This window comes from Seriola lalandi, unplaced genomic scaffold (genome assembly GCF_002814215.2).
Source record: "Seriola lalandi dorsalis isolate HSWRI2012SDOR001 ecotype SW California unplaced genomic scaffold, Sedor1 jcf7180002054575, whole genome shotgun sequence".
Taxonomy (NCBI): domain Eukaryota; kingdom Metazoa; phylum Chordata; class Actinopteri; order Carangiformes; family Carangidae; genus Seriola; species Seriola lalandi.
In genome coordinates, this window is record NW_019525128.1 from 764,408 (window position 1) to 784,203 (window position 19,796).

General features: G+C 41.5%; 1 protein-coding gene across 1 annotated transcript in view; it reads right to left on the minus strand.

The window, feature by feature from the left end:
* The window catches only part of col4a3 (collagen, type IV, alpha 3), a 61,373-nt gene that overhangs the window by 29,139 nt on the left and 12,438 nt on the right, over positions 1-19,796 (minus strand). Inside the window, exons 7-36 of the mRNA XM_023417501.2 lie at positions 18,436-18,489; positions 18,259-18,285; positions 17,638-17,712; positions 17,341-17,403; positions 17,210-17,245; positions 15,803-15,850; positions 15,540-15,614; positions 15,234-15,278; positions 15,064-15,126; positions 14,935-14,979; positions 14,589-14,642; positions 14,453-14,494; positions 14,173-14,254; positions 13,368-13,403; positions 12,975-13,139; positions 12,773-12,865; positions 10,313-10,408; positions 9,996-10,066; positions 9,417-9,605; positions 9,132-9,300; positions 8,958-9,050; positions 8,032-8,136; positions 7,841-7,935; positions 6,093-6,243; positions 5,171-5,284; positions 4,860-5,027; positions 4,068-4,157; positions 3,818-3,952; positions 3,140-3,238; positions 2,885-2,974 (exon numbers count right to left, since the gene is read on the minus strand). Coding sequence (XP_023273269.1) covers positions 2,885-2,974; positions 3,140-3,238; positions 3,818-3,952; positions 4,068-4,157; positions 4,860-5,027; positions 5,171-5,284; positions 6,093-6,243; positions 7,841-7,935; positions 8,032-8,136; positions 8,958-9,050; positions 9,132-9,300; positions 9,417-9,605; positions 9,996-10,066; positions 10,313-10,408; positions 12,773-12,865; positions 12,975-13,139; positions 13,368-13,403; positions 14,173-14,254; positions 14,453-14,494; positions 14,589-14,642; positions 14,935-14,979; positions 15,064-15,126; positions 15,234-15,278; positions 15,540-15,614; positions 15,803-15,850; positions 17,210-17,245; positions 17,341-17,403; positions 17,638-17,712; positions 18,259-18,285; positions 18,436-18,489 — 2,668 coding nt within the window. The remainder of the gene's footprint in view (positions 1-2,884; positions 2,975-3,139; positions 3,239-3,817; positions 3,953-4,067; positions 4,158-4,859; positions 5,028-5,170; positions 5,285-6,092; positions 6,244-7,840; positions 7,936-8,031; positions 8,137-8,957; positions 9,051-9,131; positions 9,301-9,416; positions 9,606-9,995; positions 10,067-10,312; positions 10,409-12,772; positions 12,866-12,974; positions 13,140-13,367; positions 13,404-14,172; positions 14,255-14,452; positions 14,495-14,588; positions 14,643-14,934; positions 14,980-15,063; positions 15,127-15,233; positions 15,279-15,539; positions 15,615-15,802; positions 15,851-17,209; positions 17,246-17,340; positions 17,404-17,637; positions 17,713-18,258; positions 18,286-18,435; positions 18,490-19,796) is intronic.

The window sequence follows — 19,796 nt, forward strand, 5'->3', positions numbered from 1 at the left end:
AAGACAAGATGAGCTCCACCCCCGTATGGCCCCAGTAGTCCAGTCTATGTGGGGATTGTGCCGACGAAGCCATGGGTAACCCAGAATCAGGGGAATGTGTGGAGAGTTGAGGATATGGAACTGAACTGTCTCATGGTGGTTTCCGGAGATGAGAACGTGAACCTGAGTGGTCTGGTGGGTGACGGTTCCCAGGAGGTGTCTGTCAAGGGTGCTGGCAGGAACTGGGTGAGGCAGAGGAACACGGCCGAGCCTCGTCGATGATACTGGCATCAGCTCCGGAGTCGATGAAGGTGGAGAAGGTCTGGGGCCCGTCAGGGTTGCATGGGCTCAGGACCTCCGGAAAGCGACCCTGCCGAGGCGCTGGAGCTGATGGAGGAGAAGGAGACCCGAGGAGTAGCAGATGGGGAATGAGTCGGACCACTCAGCCTCGTTTCTTGTTTCCATGCCTGGATCCGAAGGTCCAATCTCGTCGCCAGCGCGATCAACCCATCCAGCGTAGACGGGAGGTCGTGAGGCACCTGTTCATCTTTAATATATTCAGCTAATCCGTGAAGAAAAGCTTTGCACAGCGCTGCAGAATTCCAATCACTCTGGCGAGCCTTGGTGCGAAAGTCTATGGAAAAGTCAGCCACTTTCCGGTTGCCCTGACGCATGCTTATCAGACCCCCATGCCGAAAACCTTGCAGAGCTCCCTGGAGAAGAGCTGAAAGGAGGTGCAGGCTGTAGTCTGTCTCTCCCACTCAGCAGTTCCCCAGAGACAAGCCCTTCCGGTCAGGTGGTTGATAGCGCAGGCTACCTTAGCCTCCTCATAATCAAATGTGCGGGGTTGCAGAGAGAACAAAAGGGAACAGTTTGTCAGGAATGGACCACAAGTCTCAAGGTCCCCCGCATATCTTTCTGGGGTTCCCACCCTCCGGGAAGTCACTGGATAGTGAGGGTGCAGGAGTCGGTGGAGCTGGGGAAGGATCCGGAACAGGAGCCCGGTTCAAGGCGGTCGTTAGCTGCTGCATCTGGGCGGCTAAGGCTGTTAGCGCCTGCTCATGGACTGCTGCTGAACGTCTTGCTTCAGCTTGTGAGGTGACAATCATGGCTTCATGCTGCTGGAGGGCGCTCTCAATCCTCTCGAAGCGATTCGGTGCTGAGGAGGTGTGTGCTGGGTCCATGACTGGCCAGATCTTACTGTAACGGGGTGTGATAGGACCCACGTGCAGCATAACCAAACAGATGGATAGTTGGAAATGACCTTTATTGAAATACCAGCAGAGAGAACACACACAGGTGGGTATGAGGAGTCGATGATGGGGCTGGAAAATGCCAAACAGCCACAGGGACGAGCAGACGGGAACCAGGAATCGCACAGGCAGAACTCGTGGTCGGGGACAGAAGGCTAAGGTCCCGGGGCAGAGACGAGGCAGGATGGTCAGGGGCAAGCAGAGTCAAAAACAGGAAGTCAGTCCGGGGATAATCGCTGGAAAGGCAAGCATGACGCTGAGAACAATCTGGCAAGGAGCGAGTGAACCGGGGATGTATATATATTGGTCTGATTGGGGATCGACTGCAGCTGGGGGCAACAGGTGAAGACAGTGAAGCTGATTAGGAAGTGTGGCAGAGTGGAGAGTGAGAAATTGGCATAGCAGGCTGTGACAATTGGGAATAATACATAAGTGTCTGGACAGGAAGGCAGAGAAATACCTTTTAAATATATTGCTGACAGCAGCATTGAAATGTATAACCATTAGATCGTTGAAACTCGATCCACCCATACAGTATATAATATATGGATCCAAAAAGTATGGGATCTTCAGATGGAGCAAATAACATATTCATTAAGGCACCAAAATTCCACTATTACTAAACGATGGAGTCCTGTCATGACTTTATTAATTTAATGAGGTTCATTATACTATGTTGCTTAGCTCTCCTGCTTAAATTTTACCTAATTACACTTTCTGTGCATGCACCGCATGGCATGCGCACATCACATTCCGTCTCTCTCTCAAGACTAAATATTCCACCTGTATTTTATCTAAGCTATTATATCTGGTGTGTATATCGTGTGTGAGTGGATAATTTTCTTTTTCTTTGTCTCATTGATGGGTATGTTTTATATATGTGAGTGAAGTGTGTATGCATGGATATATGTATGTATATATATATCTATATATATGGAAATGTATGCCTTTTTTATTATTTTTGCTTAATACTTACTTAATACTTACTACTACTATAATATGTATAAAGGCTATGCACAGCTGTAAAGGGAAAAAGAAAGTAATTGTGTGAAAATATGTATATCGTACCGTTAATAAAAATTCCGTCAAAAAAAAAAATTGCGATGCATTTTGTGATGATTTTAGATGGGTTTTTTTTCAATGAAACTGTGGGAGAAAACAAAAATTGCAAAAATTGTCGCTACCTTTTTTTGTATAATTCATTAAAAATCAAAGGCAACTTGTACCAGTGAGTAATGACTTCATGAATTTATGAATTTATAACGGAGAGCCCCCTTACCTACCCCATGATTTCTGCATATGAAACAGTTTCATCACAAGTGAATGATGAATGAAAGGATGTTTTCTGTCTTTTCATCTTTACTAATTAACAATTTAATTCACTGAGCAGCTCAGAGGCTACCAACAGCTTTTAAGGTGGAATGTTTTCTTGAGTGTTACTTGATGTGTGATTGATGTTTGGAAATCAATCAATACACCTTAAATGTCAACATGACTTTGACGATTTAATTTGTTTTTATTAGCTCTCTTCATGATAGACACTTAAGTGTTAATTGTCAAGTAATTAAAATATATATAAATATCAACCGGATTAGGTGAACTGTAGATTTTTTTTTCATCTAGAGAAAAAAAATTGGGGATGTGGGGGTTACCTGGCTGCCCCATATCTCCTGGGTTACCAGGGAGACCAGAGGGACCGGGTGGACCTTTCTGCCCATCTCTGCCAGGGTCTCCAGGAAGTCCTGAGACACAAACACATTTATCAGTCAGATTAGAATCTGATGGTCATGCAAAACATAAAAACACAATGCAACACAAATAGGCGATGTGTCCTCTTATGGCTTCTGTAGCTCCTACTGAGCTCATAATCATCCAAATAAACAGTGTTTTCAGGTAGCTGTGTTCACCTGGTGGACCAGCGTTTCCAGGTATGCCATTGGTGCCGTCAGAACCCTGAGGTCCTGGGAGGCCCTTCTCTCCTTTAGTACCAGTGAAACCTATGGGCCCTAAGGGTGAGACAGGAAGCAGGCAGACAGGTTCAGAGACAGGTAGACCAACACACCTGTAGAATTTTTATGATCATCTGACGTATTGATTGTTTCATTTTATATCTGATGCAACCCCACACTGTCTGATGAGTGTCAGTACCTCTTCACGTGTTCACATGAATGGTTTGTATCCGAATGTCTGAATTATATTTATAGTGATTCTTGAATCGTTGCTGTTTAGGCTTGTTCTTGTCAGGTTATGGTATTTATGTGTCGGATAGTTCTTCTTGCCTATGTGCCAGACTCCAGGAAGTTACTGCTTAGAAAACATCTGACATACAACCCCTGTAAAACCACAATGTATTTTTTTATTGGTTAAAGAAACTACATATAACATGTTAAACAGTAAGCTAGTTTCCTCCTGTTTCCAGTCTTTATGCTTAGCTAAGCTAACCAGCTGCCGGGTGTAGTTTAATATGAAACAGACAAAGTTCAAGTATAGAGTGTATAGTGTATACTGACTGTAAAATGGGGCCCAGAATAAAAACCCTGAGGAACTATGAAGAGGACTTAATGGAAAATAATAGAATCAGGTACCAGTGTCTCCAGGGTCTCCAGGATCTCCGTACACCTCAACAAAAGTTTGGATTCCTTTTGGTCCAGGCTCCCCTCTGTCCCCTTGAGGCCCAGGAGGCCCCTGAGAACCACTGACACCGTCTACTCCCATCTGACCTGAGAGTAGGACAGAGACGGTTACAATGAGACACAGTTGACTAACTGATTAATTGACTGACTGATTGATTGATTGATTGATTGATTGATTGATTGATTGATTGATTGATTAAACCTTTTGGTCCTGGTTGTCCTGTCTCTCCTGGTTTTCCATCATCTCCTGGACGCCCAAGAGGTCCTGGAGGACCCATGTCCCCTCTGGTACCTAAAGCACACACATGTTGATGTTACCATCCTTGTAAGGACACTGCAGTGATTTACAATCACAACTTGTCCTGAGAAGCTGAGCGTACACAAATGTTAATTTGGCTCCTAATTTAGTTGTAGTCTTTGAAGGAAAAACTCGTCCACAGCACCTGATTGTGTTACATTAGCTTAGCCTTTCAGAGGTATCTGCTGTTGCTGCTTCTTGTCTAATCCTCAGTGGACTGTAGATGAATTCAGTTCATAAATCTGTTTCAAATTCAATTCCAAGACCTGGAAACATTAGCTAACTTTAACACTCACTAAGGGCAGTGCAACAAGTCAAACAGATAAATCAACTTGAAGAAGAGGAAGCAATGTTATTTGCTGGTGGAGGAACCTGTTTTACCAGTCAGAAGCTACAGTGAGAGACTCTATAGACCAATGCATCTGAAAAATTTTTTAGGAGGCATTAAGATGGAAATTACTTCATTCGCCATCCATCTTTTATATTATAGTTTGAATTTGTTGATGAAAAATGTAGTACATTTCGTCATTGTTGTTAATTTCACAGTCCATCCAGTTTTCCTTTCCTTTTAGTTCTGAAAAAACTTTCATCAAAGAATATTTTTCAGCAGTTTTCACTGACAAACAACCGGACTAAAATAAATGTGACTTCTGTGTATCAAAACTAAGCAGAAATATTAATGTCGTGCCTCCTTACCTGGGCTTCCTGGCTCCCCATTGGTCCCTTTCAGGCCCTTCAGTCCTCCTACTCCTACTGGCCCTGGAGGTCCATTAAACCCTGGTGCCCCGTATGGTCCTTGACGTCCAATAGCTCCCAAGCCCAGCAACCCAGGATCACCCTGCACCCCCTTTGAGCCGCGGGCTCCTGCGAAACAGGAGAGCTGAGTGATAGGTGGGTTCTCTCATGTGGATTTAGTTTATTGTACCCAGTCCTACAGACAGATCTCAGAGGATGGTTCATGCATTTAAAGGAATACTCTCCCTCTGAGGATCCTGCACAGTTGGTACCTGTGAATCCAATAACGCCCATCCGTCCTTGCTCTCCGTCAGGTCCAGGAGCTCCCGCTAAACAGAGTCCCACAATACCAACAGGGCCGGGTACACCATCCAGACCACTATGACCTGAGAGACACTCCAGTTTAGTTCACTTCAGTTCAGTTAGCATGTTTTAAAACCTGTGTTTGTCAGTCCTTTTGAATCAGACTCAGTTTTGGGTTTGGGAATATTTAAACTGAACTCGACCTTTAGATGAAGGGGTCTGCTCATTAAGTCTGGAGTAGTTAGTTTACAGTTTGAGCTAATCAGGTTGCTGTAGCTATTATTACTATTGTTTCTCCACCACTTAAGACTGCTATGGTGAAAGTCCTCCTTAATAAAACAATTGACTCATGGTTTTCAGCAATTTTAGACCAATTTCTCATCCTCCATTTTTAGGCAAAATTTTTAGAGAAAGTTGACTACATAAATGTGAGGGCTCCTCTAATACTGTTCTGAAGGGGTGTTTTATTACCTCAGATATAGAGAATGTTTTGTTTCCCTCAATAAACACTCCTTTCAGAAACATAACATCAGCTGTCCTGTACCACAAGGCTCAATCATAGGCCCAGTCTTTTTCAGCCTTTATAAGCGGTAGCATCATTAGAAGACATGACACCAGTTTTACAGGGATGATACTCAACTATTTTAAGTTTCAATAGCTACATCCTTAGAGTACAGTTGTTTCTGTCCTAGGCCACCATTGATCAACTTTTGCACGTGTTTATCACTGGTAGGCTCGAATATTGTAATCCTCTTCTCTGTCTTCTACCAAACAAAGCAACAAACCAGATGACACGGACCAGAAGAAGAGCACATATATGGTTTGAAATCAGTTAGTTCTAGGATTGATTTTAAGATTTTAATATTGGTTTCAGATCTTTGAATGAGCTACCATTGGGTCCTGGTGGTCCATCTTGTCCTGGACGTCCTGGAACTCCATCTACTCCTTGGGTCCCGGGGATTCCTTGGGGCCCCACAGAACCGTCTTCTCCCTGAGGGCCTGACTGACCCTGCTGGCCCGGGAAACCCATTCCCTTGTCCCCCTGTGACCACAGAGACCAGCAGAACAGAAAAACAGTAGAACAGATGACGACATTCACACTGCTTAACGTGACTTCAACAAGATCACAGGAAGCAGGAAGTGTGATGTTCTTATTAAGCATTCATGTCATATGGGTGTACGGTGTCCTTGAGTGCCAAGAAAGGCGCCTTTAAATAAAATGTATTATTATTATTATTATTATTACAATAATGAAAAAAAGCTCTGATATCTCTGACTTGGAACTAATGAATACAGCAGAATCTGAAAACCAAACATACTTGGACACAGCACACCCCTATTGTAGCATGTTTTCAATTGGTCTTAGGTGTAATCATTCTATTTACTACCTCACTATATTGATTATTGATTGCAGTGACTGATATGGAATTGATGGAATTGATATCACTGCTGTCATTGATGGGTACATAATATAAAAACCAGAGGTGTAGCGCTATTTGTTCAAGTACCAGAGTGCAGATATGCATGCGTGCATGCACATCATGACAAGTTTACATACATCAGTCAACCTGATCACATGATCAGATGTTAGACTGACTTAACAAACTGTTTGATCATGCTGAAAATATGCCGCAGCATCAGACAAACATCCAGCTCAGTGATATTAGACCATACCATGGATGTTGAACGTTGTAATTAGTGTAGCATTAAGCAGGAGGTAAATGAACTCAAGTAGTTTGTGTTTTGAATGATTTCATTTACTGACTTGTGTCAGTAAATGAAGCCACATTGGAAACACATTGGAAGCTGCAGTGTAGGCAGAGGTAAAGCTAAGCTAACAGGCTCGAATATGAAAGCGTAGCTTAGCTAACAGACTAGACTATGAAAATGTAGCTAAGCTAGCTTTCATCTCCAGCAGCACAAGTTGTCCAACTGGAACAGACTGACTCTGTCATGTTTCTGTGTAAAAGCATTACAGATAAAGAAAGTGTCAGAAGAGTGAACGATGTATGAAAGGATGTTTTCTGTCTCTTCATCTTTACTAACTAACCATTTAATTCACCGAGCAGCTCAGAGGCTACCGTACCATGACTCAATGCATGCACGTCAATTAATCAATATACCTTGTACATGTCAATATGAAGACTTTGATCATTTAATTTGATTTTATTAGCCCTCTACATGACATATGCTTTAGTGATGATTGGATCCTCAAGCTCTTAAAAATTTATATTTCAACCGGATTATATGAACTGTCGTTCTGGTGCACTCCGGCAGCACTACACCTATGATTGTAAGTGATTGGCTCAACCTGGGATTCACATGTAGGTTGACTCAGGTGAAGTGCTGAAGATGATATAATCTACTTAATAAAACCTCTTTTTGTGTTAAACTGGTTTCCTAAAACCAACCAAACAAGCTTTAGTCACTTAAACTGACTCAGATTAGGGGCAGCAGGTCAGATTAGTGTGATTAAGTGAAATCACCTTTTCTCTTTTGTTTTGTTCATAGTTTTGTTTGTGTATTTAAGGACCTCAGCTCATGTATGTGATGAAAATCCCTGCAGGATGATGAAACTCTGCATTCTGGTTGGTTACTGAGATCAAACTGGGCTTCCTGTTTGTATGAGTCCACACTACCTTTGGACCCGGCATCCCTGGGGGGCCCGATGGCCCTGCTCGTCCCTTGATACCAAAACTTGATAAACCGGGTGCTCCTGGAAAGCCTTTGAGTCCTAAAGATGAACACAAATAGTTTTTTTTGTTGTTGTTGTTATTTATCATTTTCCGTTGATGTGAACTGTTGTCTTCACCACGGTTCCTAAACTGACCTTTCACCCCTGGGAAGCCTGGGGGGCCCTGCACAGAGAATCCTTTATCTCCTTTTTCTCCAATTGGACCAACAGATCCTGGAGCACCTGGAGGTCCTGTCCCACCTGAGAGCAGCAGAACACACAGGTGAGTCAGCAGGTAAATGTGCAAAGATAGAACTGAGAGAGAACCTGCAGATAAAACTGATACAACAGGTTCATCAGTGGATATTTCTACAGATCAACCCCTCAGATTAATTTAGGGAAAAAATCAGTTTAGTAATCTGTCAGTCAGTGTTTCCTGGTCTCTGAGTGCTGAGTTCAACTTTCATTGGTGCATCTACAAGAGAAGAGTTGTCATACTTTTTGTTCTAGTTCCCGGTGCCTCAGACTGATAGTCACCAGGTGAGAGCAGTTACAAATTTTGTTACCACTTTACAATAAGATTAGAATTATAAATCAAAATCATAAATAAACAATCATAAACAAGTTATAACACAGTTTTCATACACTGATTCAGGCTTACTATTTGGCAAGATCAAGTTAATATGTACTACTCATTAATCTTACTAATGAGTTACTACCATTTATAACTGGTAAAAGAAGCCTTATAGTAACTCATTAATAAATGATTATGTGTTTTACACTTTACAATAAGGTTCCTTTTACCAGTTCTAAATGTTAGTAACGTTATTAATGTTAGTTGAAGTACAATGTTTGCTCTTCAGTCACAAATATTTCCAAAAAAACATTCAGCACACTGTGAGGATGGAGCCTCTGAGGGGCCCTTGCAGTACTGGGGCTCTTCTGAGGTGTTATCCTAGTTTGCCTGTATGGTAATCTTGTATGGCCCTTGGCTTTTATGACTTGATTTTCTCAGATTTTGAATTTAAAATAAAATTCACCTGTTTCTAAAATGAACACTCCAGGAGAAAAACCTGTCTTACCTTCAGGTCCTGGGTTTCCAGATAAACCTTTCTCTCCTTTCTGTCCTGGTTCTCCTGGGTTTGTTTCAGTTTTACCTGGAGCACCCTTTTCACCTGAAACAACATGCAGACAGACCGGCTGTTAGCTCAGGTCCCCACCCCTCTCCAGTCCCGTCTACACCTGGACACTCTCACCTGGTTTTCCAGGACTTCCTCGCTGTCCCAGGACTCCCACATTGCCTTGAGGTCCCGGAGGTCCTGGAGCGCCAATACCTGAAGGTCCTGGAGGTCCCCTCTGTCCTATCAGTCCTCTAGGACCAGTGTCCCCGATTGGGCCCCTGTCACCTTTCAGTCCTGGAGGCCCCTGGAGAGACACAACAAGAAGAACCATGAAGTCAAAGTTCAGTCTGTGATCCAGCGACAGACCGACCCCCTCTCAGACCTGGTCTGGACTGGACAGAGGATGAATACTACACTCACAGGGTTTCCTTTCTGTCCCGGAACACCTTTCAGTCCTGGTACTCCTTGAAGTCCGTCTGCCCCCTCAAGACCTGGTGGTCCTGGCTCCCCCAGGAGTCCTTCTTCACCCTTCTGCCCCACTCTCTCCATGACCCCCGGGTCACCAACAGGTCCTGGTTGCCCCGGGATACCAGGGAAACCAAAGGGGCCCTCAAGACAGACAGACACATGTTTGTTGTTTATTTGTTATCAGTGTAAGAATAACAAACCTTATTAATCTGTTGTTTACTTGTTTATTGCCTCAAACATGCTTATTTCATAGACTGAGGATGGAGGATCACAGCAGCTCTGTGGTTTTGGGTTTTGTAATATGTTCCGTCATTTTGCCTTTGGGATTAGCTCTCTCACTAGACACCTGGTCATTGCTCAGATTCATTGAGAGCAGAGCATTTACTAACTGTATGTAACTGTAGAACAGTTTGCGATAAAGTGACTGAAATGTAAAATATTTCACAGGCTCCGAGAAGCTGACAAACACACAGACCATCTCTGAACATGTAACATGTGTGACCGTCAGAGAGTTTCAGCAGGTGAGCTCACCTGTTGACCAGGTGGTCCTCTGATACCTCTGACCCCTGTGTAACCTTTGGGTCCTTGAAAACCATCTGAACCTGGAAACAGAATGACATCACATAGACCGACAGGTTTACACTGAATCTGAATCTAGATCCTGCTCTCTGCTGGTTGTGGTCAGTTACATTATTCTCACACTGTGTTCATTAAATAACAATTGAAATTCAAAAACTAACAACATTTACTTTAGTATATAACAGAGCTTTATTATAGAACATAGGGCTGCTGACTAACTGTTAATCATAGGATAGTTAACACAATCATTACATCAGGCAAGTTCTTACCTAGCAGCCCGTTTTCACCTGGTTCTCCTGGTTTACCTGGAGGTCCAGGTGCGGCAGAAACAACAGGACAGACCGAGCACATTTCACCCTTCTCACCTGTCAATTAATCAAACACCAATCAGTCAATCAACCAACCAACCAACCAACCAACCAACCATCCAATCAATCAATCAATCAATCAATCAATCAATTATCCAAGACATACCAATATCAAAGTGTATCACACTAAACTGTACTTTATCTTATGATAGTGTTGTAAATACGCATGTGTATGTAAAACACAAACTACAGTGTAACATGATAATATTTACACTTTTATAAGACCAATTTCATTCTTTGTCATTTATTTGGGATCCATTTGTCATTTGTATTTTGTTTACTTTAAAATAAGAAATCGTGCTTTGATTTTGAAGGCTCTAAGTTGCGCAGGAAATTCCGTTGGACTGCTCTCTCATAAATAAGACTTTTTGACTACATTGGAAGTAAGGAAGACCAGACATGAAGCTTATTCCCTTTAACCTAGCATGCAGCCAATGTGGTATTTGATTGTTTTGCCTTATATTATTGTCATTAAGTGTTGTTGACCTAATATGCTTTTACTGTGTTTAGTTTTCATGGTGGATTTTAATACATCAAATACATCAGTAGCAAGAAAACCACTTGTGTCTGCCTGTGCTTGGAGGGAATACATGCATACTACTGTTAAAATGTGATTAATGTCTCTGCCCTGATGTTTCTATTGTAATGTTCATCTATATCATTTGTTCCTGGTGTATCCTGGCCCACGTCTGGACCATTTGTGGTTCAACTCCTTCTTCAAAAATATACTGTATATGAATTAATAAATTAACTTTGAAATGAACATCTCTGATGTTCTCCTTCAGATTCATTAACAATTATTAGATACTTTATTATATTATATATTATACAGTATATGTATTACATACTTATGGTATGGTACTGGTTAAACATGATGCCACCACAGTATTTAGGTTGAGACATTTTATAGTTGTGATTTCTGAAATATTCATATCTAGTATCTGAATACACAGGGTCACAATTTAAAGAGCATAAAAAATTTCTGAGTCTGTTGAGGCCTTACCTATCAAAATAAAGCATGCAATAAATAGTGGTAATACAGATGGAATTCCTGAACAGTGGAACCAGAACGGTGCTTTTATTTTGGAGATAAAAACACTTTTATCAGCCTGAAATTTTTTGAAAGTTTAAAAAAAAAAATATTTTGGTTTTATTCTGTAGTGTCACTCTCTCACCACAATGGGTCTTATTTTGAGTTTAAGTTTTAAACCCCAGGGAGACTTTTTTAGATTATTTTTAAACATGTTGCTCCCTCTGCTACTGCTACGTAGCAGGCTACTTAGCTACTTAGCTTGAAGTTAGCATAAGACTACCCTTTGTATATCTTGAAGAATGTTTTTATAGGATATTTGGAAATATGACGGTGCTTGCCTTACTACTATACAGTTTTATATGAGTGAAAGAAGAGCTGTTTTACAGTTTGGTGTCCAGTCCTTTGGAGCTTTCCCGCACTTTCCCGCACTTCTTTGGTCAGATTAGCTGTCACATTAGCCAAGTTAGCTTCTCAGTGACTATGCATTTCTTCCAAATGTATTTATTCCAAAAACTCTTACTGTTGTCCTATTTTTAAGTTTAGATTATTAGGGCCTAAGCTCCAAAGGGTGCGAGGACCCTGTAACTGTGGTGTTTATTATTATTCTTACTAATGAACAGACTTTTTGAGGCCTTTCCCAGACTCTTGTAGCTTTGCACACTCGTCAGGCCTGGTGTAAATTTACGTATTTCATAGATCCCGCCCATGGGTGTGGCAAAATGGCTCGATAGCACCACCTATTGTTGCATAAATCGCACAGAGTTTCACCGACATGCACAAAACTTGGTAGGCACATGTACCATGTCAAAACCTACAAAAAAATAAAATAAGTACAACCCATACCCTAAACCCAACAGAAAGTGAGATATTTTGCTGTTAATTTGTCGTTACAATGTGCGACCACTTCAGATGGCGCACTACGAGCCCCCCCAAGGTGCACAGGAGTGGGAAGGCTCGTTCATCGCTGCTTGCAGCTTTAATTCCAAAATGTATTAGGTTTATCTCAGTTCAAAAAACATTTAAATTGTCATTTCTGTGAGAGCTTTAGTGAAGCATGTCTCTCTCTCTCTCTCCCTCTCTGATTAACTATGTTCTGTTGTTAAAATTAAACGTGTTGATTGTTACAGATTGTGTTGTATTAACAGTTGTGTGTATATCAGAAGTTTTGTGTCTTAATTAAAAATCCCATTCAAAACTTCCATTTAAAATTGGCGTTTTAATACCGACTGGACATATGACTACAGAAACACCATCACCAGACCAGTTCATCAAATACTGTCAACATGTCATGTGATCATCATAACTCCCCTCTCATCTCACCCACTCACCTGTCTGTCCATTCTGCCCTCTGGTCCCAGGAAGTCCCAACAGGCCTGGTGGACCTTTAGGTCCTGGAAGACCAACATCTCCTAGCACGAAGTCTGACAGACAGAAAACAACATGTCTGTCTGTGTTACATATGCATGTTTTATATATTTTGTTTTTTTTTTCTAAATTTTTGTTTTTCTAAATATATAACGTTTATATTACCTGGGATTCCTGGTTCTCCTGGTTCTCCTTCAGCTCCCTGACCTCCTGGGACTCCAGTCTGTCCTTGGGGCCCGATGATGATAGGCCCTGGCTCTCCTAGTTCTCCTTTGGGTCCAGTCAAACCAGGTTGCCCCTGGGGTCCTGGTGGCCCAATAGGAGCCACACCTTGAGAGAAGAAGAAGAGACTATTTTATTTTACTGTCACCAAAGAAGAAACAAAACACCTCATTAAATATGTTCTTCTCCTTATCATATATTGATACTTTTACATTTCCTAAATATTTCCTAAATATTTCTAAACACTGTGCAACCTGATCATTATCATCATTATTGATTTTTATTTTCAATAACAATAAGTGAGAGAGAGAGAGAGAGAGAACAGGTGGAGTGTACCTGGCTCGCCCTGCAGTCCAGGAAAACCAATGAGTCCTAAAAGAAGCAGAGAAGAACATTTCTGAGTTACCACACCTCTGGCTTTGAAAGGACTGTGGTTCAGTACAGATGTTCAGAGAAGTGATCTATAATCCATAATTCTTCAATTATCAGTGTTTGAACAGATGTGAAGTTTATCTGATTAGCTTATTATCATTATTATGGTCATCTTAATTATTATTTTGTAGAGTCCAAAGACATGCACATTAGGTTAATTAACTACAAATTGACTGTAGGTGTGAATGGTGGTTTGTCTCTGTGTGTCAGCCCTGTGATGAATCGGCAACCTGTCCAGGGTGTACCCCACCCTTGCCCAATGTGGGGGATAACCCCCGCAAGCAAACACCTTTATTTTCATGTCCCATTGCACTTTTTAGTTATTTTATAAAACATAGAATGTGTTATTTTTATTGTCTTCAGCTGATTTTTCCTTCATACAGCTGTTACAACAGTTATTGAACGTGAGGCACCAGTTTACAGTATTTCCTGTTTTATTTTTCCCACTTGTTTCAGATCCTCATACTGCCCTGGTGTGTTTCTCGTCTCTGTGATTGTGTGCCCCGCCCTCATGTGTTGCACCTGTGTCTCATTGTCTCCACTCTCCTGTCTGATGGCTCACCTGAGTACCAAACCTTCAGCTAAACCTGATTGAGTTCCTGTGTTGTGAGTCCAACTTTGCAAACAGATTGAACAGACACTGGTAAACATATAAAATGATGTGAACCTCCACTGTGTTTTTAACTCTTCAGATTGGACTCTTTGATACCTCGTTTTCCAGGGGCTCCTGGGGGTCCATGGGGCCCAGGGTCACCAAGGGTGCCCTTCAGGAATCTGTGATTCCAGACCATCTGATACAAACACAAGAACACATATTGAACATGGAGACTGACTTCTGCTGCTGGGTCTGTTGGTCGGTGACGCTGCAACTCATTAGCTTCATGAGTGACACATTAACTGACTGCAAACAGCTTCAAGTCAACAACAATAACAAACAAACAGCATTCAATCATTCAGCTTTATTCAGCGGAGAAAGAAACGTCACTCACCTCTCCTGGTTGACCTGGAGGACCTAGTTCACCTTTCTCCCCCTGAAAACACCACAGAGCACAGTTTGTGTAAACAGAGCAGGTTTGGATCTGAAACAGCACGTAGTGTGGTACTGCAGTACTATACAGTACTCACCCTGGCTCCATCAATACCTGGAGGACCAAGGTACCCACGATCCCCTGGGTCACCCTGCAGACACACAGAGGTTCAGTCAGTCAGGATGTTTCTGTCAGTGGTTTATGAACTCGACAGTAGAGACTGTCTGAAGATGTTTCGGTTCGTCTCCTTTTAAACATTTGTAGCTAAAGTTTAAGAGATCTACGACTCAGAGTGACTGTAGCAGCTGTGTGTGAAGGGAAACATTTTATTACAGACCAGAGTTTCATGTTAGGGTGTGTCAACAAGCTGGTGGAGAACATTAGAACTAGTTAGTTACCAGTAACAGAGTGCTTATCTAGTCTCAGCCCAGCAGGTGAGTTACCTGAGATCCCAGCTCTCCGATGAGTCCGTCCTTCCCCTGTTTACCCTGAAACACACACAGCAGCACGTAAGACCACCATGAACAGGTTCAGGTTTCTGCTGAACTTCAGGTCACAACAGTCTTTCTCACCAGTGAGCCGGGGTCACCTCGTTCTCCCTTCTGTCCTTTCACCCCCAGTCTCCCCCGCACACCCTGGAGGAGAAAAAAAACGCACACATCAGTCAATCCAAACAATAATCAACATGTTTTCTCTCTTCTGATGTGAATGAGACTGAGTCAGTGAGACAGGTTTGACTTACAGGAGGTCCAAGACAACCTTTATCTCCAGAGTCACCTGGTTCTCCCTGAAATATACAGAAAGACAGACATCAGTGAAGACAGACAGACAGAGAGAGACAGAGAGAGAGACAGAGACACAGACAGAGACAAACAGAGACGTAGACAGAGAGAGAGAGAGAGAGAGAGAGACAGAGAGAAAGACAGACAGACAGACAGAGAAACAGATAGAGAAGGAGACAGACAGACAGACAGACAGACAGACAGACAGACAGACAGACAGACAGACAGACAAACAGACAGACGGAAAGACAGACAGACAGACAGACCTTCAGCTCTTTGGGTCCCTCAGCATACAGTTTGATTCCTTTCTGTCCTGGAATCCCTGGAGGTCCACGATCACCCTGAAAACCAAGCACAGCTGATGATGATGATGATGAAGGTGAGGATGATGATGATGATGAAGGTTACAAAGGTGTTTCACAGGTTACAGATGTTTGTATTACCATGTTCTATCTCCTGTCTTTGCTGACATGACATTCAACCCTGTTTCTATCATTAACACATGAGTTCAGTTCTGGACCCAGCTCACCTTCAGTCCTCGAGGACCCGGGATCACTGGACTGGGTCCCTCCTGACCCTGAAACAGAAGCACAGCCTCATCAGGACCGGATGATGATCCCAGACTGAAGTTACATGATCCAACAGCACATTGGTCATTCAACCAACAATCACATGTGATTATTGATTATTGATATGATAGGTAAATAAAAATGAAGAGGCTCAAAACCCAAACAGGATACCAACTTTTCAAACAAGATATTTCCTGGTGTAGGTAAGATAATAACTTATATTATTAAATATTAATTGTCAACAAGTTACTAAGTTGTATGAACATGGTAACAACCATATTTTCCTCTTCTCCTGTGTTCTATCCGAAGTGTTGATCCATAAGAAGATACATTTGTGGTTTTAAAGAACCAAAAACCATCTCAGTGTAGTTTTACATCTCCTCTCTCAGGCTTCTCTCTGGAACTCTAGTAACAACAGGTCGTTGAGCCAATCAGAAAAGAGGAGGCTCTGAGCCTCTCTTCTGATTGGCTGACTGTTTCTGATTGATCTAATAAAAATATATCAGTTTTCAGGAAAATACTCAGAGAAACGAAATCCTGCACAGCTGGATGGTGGGTCCAGGTGGGTGGGTTTTGGGGCATGGCTGAGGGCAATTTCTAAATACAAGCTGTGCGCATTTCCCTGTGGACTGAGGCTTTGATACTTTCACAGTATTAATATAGAACCTAGACCTGCTTTATAATCAAACAACACATCGACATTTGCCAGCTGCTGAGGGCAGAGTTTGATTGTTATTTTTGACCTGGGATTATCACATTGGTTATGAATAGACTTGTTCCGATTCCGAAACACTGACGCTGCCTAAAATACTGGATCGGGTATTGGTGAATACAGGATCTGATTCCACGTTATTTAATCATACCTTTCATAATTATTTACTTACTTACTTCTCAGATATCAATTCTTCTTCTCTGCCCTAAAACAGTAGCCTACACAGGAAGTTGCTCTGTGCAGCCTCTGGTAGCTACTGTTTTAGAGTAGCGAATAAGTGATGTCCTGTAGTGTAGTGTTAGCCATTAGCAAAACATTAGCAATTGGGCAAAATGTTCCACTCGAGAGTCCCACCAGTAAAAAGTCAACATGTTCAGTATGTAAGGCTCTAGTGTAGGAAGTGTTATTTATGCCTAGATTTATTTCAATTATATCACATCCATATATGGCCAGTAGTTTACATCTGTTGGTACCCGATCAGAACTTCGGATCAGCTGATACACAAGTTCAGGTATCAGGAAGGAAAAATATAGTGTCAGAGTATCTCTAGTGATGAAGCTTATTGATGAGTGAAACTAAAATGATGATGATGGTGAAATCTACAAACACAACTAGAAGCTGCTCTCAGATCAGTTCAGTCTCTCAGCACACTTACCTTCTCTCCCTGTAATCCCGGCAACCCCAACCTTCCCTAAAGAAAAAAACAAATAACAGATGACGTCAGTTCATGGAAGTGCTGTTCATTATAGATGTTTAAATAAAGTTTGTCTCGGATTTGAACCATACAGGAATTCCAGAGGGTCCTGCTGGTCCTGTTAGTCCTAGTTGACCTGGATCTCCCCTTAGCCCCTGAAACAGAAACAGCCAATCACAATATGTGTAAATGTTTTTCAGCCTTTAACATCAGAAAAAGAGCAGCTGGGTGCATTCTATGGATGGATTTAAATAAAAAAACATTATTTGCAATAATAATTGATCAGTTTTTGTCATGTGAGCAGTACTGACGCCCATCAGTCTGTACAGTCTGCTATGTTTGCAGAAGAGTTTTGTCATTTTGTCTTTTCTAAAATGTCTGGCACTGACTTTTTCTCCATCTGGTCCTTGTGGTCCTGTTGCTCCTTTAATTTCCTGAGTGATGGGGTAGACCAGTGACTCTCCCTAAAACCAAACCAAAACAGGAACAGTCAACAGAGAAGGAGCTTGTTCTCACAGAGTTTTGAAAGACAAAGATGAGGGGGTGACCATTTCCCCAGTCTGAGTCCAGTTGAGGTTCCCTGTAGCATGTCACCCTTCATCTCCCCAAATTTCCTGTCCCCTTTGTGTTGTGTAATACTCCTTTATACTGTCCTCTACCAGTCCTCGTTTATTTATACATATTTATATATATACAGATGTCACAATGTCAACATTTTAACATTCTATCTGACTATATATCTTTCTATGTTTCTTTTCTCGATTATTTATCTTATTTTGTCTTCTAGTATATATTCTTGTTACTATTATTTATTTCATTTTATAACTGTTGGTTTCTGAGGCACCAAACATAATTCTGTTGTGTGACTATATTGACAAATAAAATGTCTGAAAATACTTATGAAAGAATTAAAAACATATGGAATAAATGCTGAAAACCATATGTGCAGACCTGGAGATACAGGGTTTTATTATCACAGTATGTGAATGTGTTCAGATGTGCTCTCTTACCTTTGTACCTCGCAGTCCAGGTCGACCCTGAAACACATCAACGCAGTTAGCTTTAGCTTTAGGACAGCTAATTATCCTAGCTTAGCTTCAGCCTGCAGTGATAAATCTAAATGGCTGACAGGTGAAACAGGAAGTCTTCACAGCAGCCAATCTTTGCTGTGTTCAGGTAAGACTTACTCGAAGGCCAGCAGCCCCTGGAACCCCAGGGAATCCTGGGTATCCAACATCTCCCTGGAAGAGATCAATCAATACATCAATCAATCAATCAGTCAGTGCATCAATCAGTGTCAGTGTAGTATGTCTCAGGTAGGTCCCCTTTGCAGATTCATCCATGCATCTTTATGCAGATGATACACAAGTGTATCTTCCTGTCCATCATCATTGTAGTGATCTGCACAGCCAGATAACATCATTACTGTGGATTAAGAAGACTAACTGGGCCTGGGCGAATAATTGATTTTTGAATTTCACAGGCTTTTCTTGTGATTGTTGCGGGCTAGAAATACCTGATTTCGTGGCATATTTTTCTTAAAAATTGCGATGTGGGAGAAAATAAATATTAATTCATGACAAATGAATGATGAATGAAAGGATGCTTTCTGTCTTTTCATCTTTACTGATCAACAATTTAATTCACTGAGCAGCTCAGAGGCTACCGACAGCTATCAGACACTTTTAAGGTGGAAAGTTTTCCTAAGTGTTAATTGATGCGTGATTGATGGTTGGAAATCAATCAATATTGTCAAATGTCAATATGACAACTCTGACCATTTCATTCGTTTTTATCAATTTGCTTCATGACACACTTTCAGTGATGATTGGATCTTCACCCGTTCAAAACCTATATAAACATCAACTGGATTATCTGAACTATTGGTATTTTATTTCATCAGGAGAAAAAAAGTACCATATTGTCGCCCTCCGGCTCCGGCAGCTCTACACCTATGACTCCACCACAATGCTGCACGTGGTACAAACAATTTAACCCTGCTTTCATATAAAACATCTGGGAATTGCTTTACACAGTCATTTACAGTAATTTTTGTTGGTAAATTTGAGATGTTCATGTCACACATGTCTGCAGCTTCACAACATGCTTCAAAACCAGAAACAAGGAAATTACTTTGGTGACATACATCAAGGTTTTGCACAGGGACTGGTATGATTGGTTCAACTCACGGGAAACTATGATGATTTTTTATCAAATTTGCGGAAAAGTTGCGGTGATTGGACAAAAATGCAGATTGCAAATGCAAATGAGATTGGTTGAATTTGTATTAATTATTGCGATTGCAAAATTGCAACATTCTGGAGGGACTGTTTTTATCTTAAAATATGATCTGATCCTAGATCTGCTATGGTCATTTGATTAAACACAGAAAACACAAAACTTAAACTTTCTACAGGAAGAAAAGCAGAAACCACCTGAACGTATCTGTTGTTATTGACTTTAATTGATCAATTGATCATTTATAAAGAAATATTTTGAATTTTAACTAAATTAGCACATACTGTTTGACTCCAGCCCAAAACTTTCC